This window comes from Lissotriton vulgaris, chromosome 2_1, assembly GCF_964263255.1.
Source record: "Lissotriton vulgaris chromosome 2_1, aLisVul1.2, whole genome shotgun sequence".
Lineage (NCBI taxonomy): Eukaryota > Metazoa > Chordata > Amphibia > Caudata > Salamandridae > Lissotriton > Lissotriton vulgaris.
In genome coordinates this window covers 1,661,726,131-1,661,732,130 of record NC_141687.1, presented here as the reverse complement: position 1 = coordinate 1,661,732,130, position 6,000 = coordinate 1,661,726,131, and the positions used below count along the sequence as shown (strand labels likewise).

Here is a 6,000-nt window from a genome sequence, read left to right as displayed (position 1 = left end):
AGAAGACATAATCCAGCCCTGATAGAGAGCCATGCACAGCTGATAGGAATGTAAAACCCATCTCAGAGGGGTGGTAGGCACGCCATGCATCGGACCACCCCAGTGTAGTAGCCAGGGGATGTAGTTTTTTATCTACCCGTCTGGGGCTCGCAACCCAGCTCTCGACGACAATCTAGGGGTGACATAACATCATTCCAACCCCACTCAGTAGTGTCAGGCCATCCGGGAGCTCTCCTCACAGTTGTGAGATCCTATCAGTGAAGGTTTGCCCCAAAGAAGGGGGAGCGTAGATGCTTCCTATTGTTACAAATTCGCCATGCAGTGTACCAGATACAATGGTGTATCGACCCCCAGGGTCCAGCCACTGTATGGATAAAGTGAACGGGACCCGGTGGTGAAACAGGATAGCCGTGCCCCAGGAACCCCGTGTGCACCCTGAATGGTTTACTGTGTGGTATCCGAATAGAGTGAGGCACAGGGTTTTATTGCCTAGAAGGTGGGTCTCCTGTAGGAGAAGAATGTTGGCCTCGTAGGGCTTAGCTTGTTGAAGAACGGCGCTCCTTTTTATTTTGTTAAGCAGCCCTCTAACATTCCAGGATACTATGGTTAGTTCCCTAAACTGGGGAAGATGTGCATGTGAAGTCATCTGTCGTCAAAGGAGGTTGCTATCTCGATTACATTCGCAAATCTGTGGCAAGGTTTCTGTGTGTGTGTAAAAACTTCAACAATGTTAACTTGATAGGTCTGAACTTTCCCCTCCCCCAACCCCACACCCCAATACTTCCACCAATAAGGAGTATCTGTGGTGGAGGGGGGAAGCCCAGGGCCCCAACGGGTGTGCCAGGGGGCCTCCGCCAATCATACACAAACTTCCCATAAAGTTTAAACATAAATGTTTTGGGGCGTAGTAGTTCCTGGAAATGGCCCCCGATCCATATTGGTTCTCCAAGCGGTTCTGCGTTTGTTGGAAGAATGCTGACACTGGTCAAGAACAGAGGCCGGAGAGGCAGAGGCAGCCGGTGTACATTATAACTCACCGTCCTGGGTCTGGGCAGCTTCATTATTTTGTAGGTGCACATGCATCATGACATCTCCAAAGCAACACGTGTGTGTGAATGTGTGTGCATGTATGTATAACCCACGCTGTAAAGACCGGATCGGTCCTCTTAGTGCGGGCAAACCCTGACAGAACCAGACAAACACAATCTTTGTGTGGACCGGTGCGTTAGGAGGACGGGTACTGGTAGTGTGTTTAGGTACTTTCGAGGGAGTGTATCAAAAAACTAAAAATGCAGTTTGCCTAGGTCCGTTTTATAACCTACCCTACTATCAATGCGTGTGTGGCTCCGTACTGACGAGACGCTCTATGACTCCACTTCGCTTTGAAATTAGATAAGCGATGCAGGATTGACGACTGCTCGCTATATAACTCCTTTTACTTAATTCCACTTAAACCGCTTCAAATTATTCCATATTGATCCCGGTGATGGACAAGACTCCACCCCATTCATACCGGATGATCTCCGCTTAACAAATTACCTGTCCTCTATGAGTGAAGATCCGACTTCACGTCTCCCTTTGATTAAATTGTGAACGCAGATTTCTAACAACCAACAGTCAATTTACAAAGACACCCCGATCTCCAACAAATCCTTTATGTGACGAAGTGGCAGTATTTCTGTAAACAGATTACAATATCTCTATACAGATCACAATTGATAACAGTCCTGAGGATGGTTTCAGCAATTAATTCTTAAGAAACCGAAACGTCGACAGCACATCTTATCCCTATCTTTGTTTGATTCAATGTATTCTGGGATAGGTGTTTTTTAGGTTCTGTTGAGTCACTTAGTAATTTACTTATGTGTGTACCCACAGTCCTAAATCTTATTTGTTTATTTATCTGTATATGAAGTTGCTTACTTTAATGAACTATTTGATAAAACTATTTTTTCGTATACACCTTGTGTCTTTGTTTATATGTTATATGTTGACAATACGAACTATTCATATTCTGTATTAAGACAGTTGATATTGGATTAGCTCACTCTAAGGACGATCGATTGGTCCTTCTTAAAATAAAATAAAATAATTTGAACCAACAAATACAGATTAAATAAAGTCCCTTGAAGGCACCCTCACCCTTTCACTTTCATTACCCAAGCCCTCAAGGGTATTCCGGGGCGCTTCACTTCTACTGGTCCCAGTAGTGTGTTTAGGTACTTTTGAGTGGTGAGTATGTCAAAAACTAAAAATGCTGTTATATTTGCCTCGTCCGATTTATAACCTACCCTACTATCAATGTGTGTGTGGAGTTAGAAAAGTAAATTCACACTTCATTGCAGTCAATGGCCGGTTCTCATAATAATGGGGAGGGGGGCCGATAAATTCAACTCATTCTCAGTGTCTTCTTAATGAAAACATAGCCTCTGGTTTCCTCGATTTCCTCAGGCAGAAGTCTCAATCCTCCTTCAGCTTATCATCGTCCTTTTTGTCATCAAGCAGCTTATAGAAGACAGAGCTTCCACCAATAATGCCATTCAAGTAAGAAACAGCAGCTTTTGCACCTAACAAAACAAAAGTTACAACATCAGAATAAGTTTATACACATACATAAGCGACACCAAGAAGCGTATTGGGAGACAATAAATAATAATGTGTTTTCATATTTACTTCAGATAACATCTGTGCCATTTCTGAGCTCTGTGCACAAAATGTCTTACAGTCACCAAATGTGATGGTGCTCAATTCACCAACCTGGAAGGGATGGGAGACAGCACTGGAGTTACAAGGATTCAAACTTTGTTACCTGCAGCTCTCAGCTCAGGCATGTGAGAAGCTTTTGTGGAAGGAGGCCAAAACATGTATGAGGCCCTTATTGGTTTCTATTCAAGTAGCAACTCGCATCCCATAATTAAGGAAAAAAGTATGGTCACGAAAGGGCTAACAGTATTTGATGTCACCAAGGGGTTTTGCAGCCTTAGCTACATCAGGAAGGAAGCAGTTAGGCCTGCCTTTAAGTATGCAAATAGATGTTGTCGCATGAGTAAGGGCCCCTATTTAATAGGCGGACTGGGGCAAAGAGCCAAGGACCACCACAGGCCATTTCATGCCATTCATGTAATGCTTTGTTCCCTTCAAGGGATGCTCCCACTGTGCTAGTACTTTATGACTTAGTTTCACTGTGTGTTTCAATGTTATTTTATTTTAATAGCATATGTGGAGCACACATCTGCCATTCTATTGTGACCCAGATATAGCAATGGAGGGGCTACATGTGTTGACCTGAAATGGACCCTTCTTTGTCTTTAGCTGGCATTGCAAAGAGCCCCAGCTGCCCTCCACTTGTGACGGGTTTCTAGCTGATACAAGCAGTGAGCATTTATCTGGAGTGGCATTTGGCTCCATTTCATCTGATTCCCCATTGGTAAGGGAGTTTAATGCCCAATGAATGGCTTCATTTCCCACAATGCTCTTGTCCCAAAAGACAGCCAGGTGTAAGGAAAACGTCTCAGAGCAGGATCCTAAAGATGTCCTTCATGGGTGGAAGACTGGGTCCACGTGTATCGTATGTACATCACGAGTGCGGGATCTGGAGATGATCCCCAGAGGACTTGCAGTGGAAAGGCTTGGGGCAGCAGATTGCCACTGGATCTTCCATCTTGAACTTCCATCTTTTCCGAAGCCCATCAATGCCCAGTTCCTAGACGCCAACTGTCAATCAGTTCTGCTGCCTCACGCTCGTGCTTACCTAATACCAGAAAGAGTGTGTCGTCTTAGAATAGTTCATCAAAACAGGGATGACTAGAATCTCTCATCTTCTGCGCAAGATGATGGTCCAGGGGGCAACTGTGTCAAACAATGTGGCCCCCGCACAGCTCAGAGACGAAGACTCATTGTGGCACGACAATAGTAAGCAGGGCACACCTCTGAAACATAAGTCAATAGTTCCCAGACAGGTAACTTCCAGCATCAGATTGCTCAAATTAAACAAACGACCAATGTGGGACAAAACACGGACACCTTGAGTTCATCTTGCACTGCCAGTCATGAAGTATTCTCTTGGCAATGACATGATTGTCGTGTATGGGGTGTGACTCTCGGTAAGCACTAGTGTCGGGGTAAAGATGCAAACGCAGGTTGGAGCAGTACTTGGTGATGGAAGGTGGAGCACACGAGGGAGACAGCTGGAAAATACTGCACTCGCATTTAGTCCTTAACCAAAAAGAACAAAAGTTCCCTAAAAGTGAGCAGAGAGGTGGAAGGATAGACACCAGTCAGTGAGAGAGATGGTAAAGAGCCTACGCTGAACTGGAGGGCCAAACACAAGATAAATGAGCTGGGAAAAGGAAAGACATTGAATAAGAAGGCAAATATGCGTGACAATAAAGCCAACCAATAATAAGCAATAGGTGGACTGGATTCCCCTGTAAGTTCTCAGTTGCCAATAATAGGTATTTTGCAGCCAGACAGATTGTGCGGTTTGGTAAGCTTGACCTAAACAAATGTCAGCTTCCTTATTTAGTAGGTGCACATGCGTCATGACGTCTCCAAAGTAACACAGCCTTTGTAGCCACGTCATCCCACTTTTTTTGGCTTCGTTTTTTTCGTTTTACTTTGGCCCGGCTGCATAGTATCTTGCTAATGATGCATATTAATGTCAAACGTGAGACCTATTGGTTTTGCAAAGCTCTTTTAGTACTGACACAGCGTCAGTGTTGCTGGCAGCATCAAGGCTCATCAGCAGAGCTGTGTGTAGTGTTCTGGCGCTGGGCATGATGGCTGTGCATTGGCAGTCCCATCTGTATGTCGCCGTTCAGGAACAGCATACTAGGCTGCATTGCAGGGTCAAGGCAGAGCTACCAAGGTTCTGTGTGCGTGTGTGAAAGCTAGTGCTTTGTAACTAGGGACTCCCACCTCAGTGCGAGGTGTTTATGTTAACTTAACTAACACCACACTGGAAATGGCAGTTAAAAAACTCAATCTTGCCAAATACTGGTTTGGCTGGTTTGTACATGATTGGGTACACGGACTCCCTAAGATAGTTTTGTGCTTTTTTGCAGGGGGGCATTATTTCCCCCAGCTCTCATCCTTTTAGAGCCTATAAAGGGAGATCCCCCTTCAAGTACTCATCTCAAACTTTCTGAGAAAGCTTCCCTTACGTGAAATGGTTTTGTCCACTGTATAGCAGAGCCAGACAGGGAAACCAAAAGCAGTCCTGACAGAAATGCTCTGCCCACTCCCTTCCTTTTCTTACTTTGTTTCTCTCTTGCCATCCATCCATTCTGACTCATTCTCTCCTCTCTTTCCAATCTCTTTACTTCCACCTCTCTCTCTCTCTTTCTCCTTGAAGCCCCCATGTGCCTACTGGAATTAACCCAACAGCGGCTCTGGGAGAGAGAGAATATGTGTGCCTCTGTTAGTGCGTGTGCGTGTGCGTGTGTCTTTCAAATCAATCAGCATGTATGTGACACAGATGATCTTTTCCTTAACCACGCAGTATGTGACTGGTTTAAGGAATCTTTCTCAGTCTGGACTCGATTTGTGAGAGGTTTAGGGAATCTTTCTGCACACACTCAGAATGTGAGAGGTCCAGGGATCCTTTCTCTGACTTGGTCTGTGACAGATCCAGGAATTCTTTCTACAGACACTCAGATAGGTCATGGAATCTTTTTTCAGCCACTTTTTATGTGAGACGTTCAGGAACTTCCTCTAGAAATTGCCTATATATGTGTTCAAGTAATCTTTCTCTAAAACTCATATGAGAGAGGCTCAGGGAATATTTCTCTAGGCACTCAGTATGCGAGAGTTCTAGGAAATATTTTTCCAGACACTTTTTGTGTGAAAGATTTAGGAACTCAGTATACAAGAGATTCAGGGAATCTTTCTCTGGACTTGGTATGCAAGTGTCCACGTAATCCTTCTCTAGCCAGTTAGTATGCAAATATTTCAGGAAATGTTTTTTGTGATTCAGTATATAAAAGGTCGAAAATGTCTTTC

General features: G+C 44.4%; 1 protein-coding gene across 1 annotated transcript in view; it reads right to left on the bottom strand.

Moving 5' to 3' along the window:
- Positions 1-1,641: 1,641 nt before the first annotated feature.
- LOC147733028 (uncharacterized) overlaps positions 1,642-6,000 on the bottom strand; it is a 188,881-nt gene continuing 184,522 nt past the window's right edge. The window contains exon 6 of the mRNA XM_086957592.1: positions 1,642-2,567. Within this exon, the coding sequence (XP_086813718.1) occupies positions 2,461-2,567 (107 nt within the window). The 3' untranslated portion in view covers positions 1,642-2,460. The remainder of the gene's footprint in view (positions 2,568-6,000) is intronic.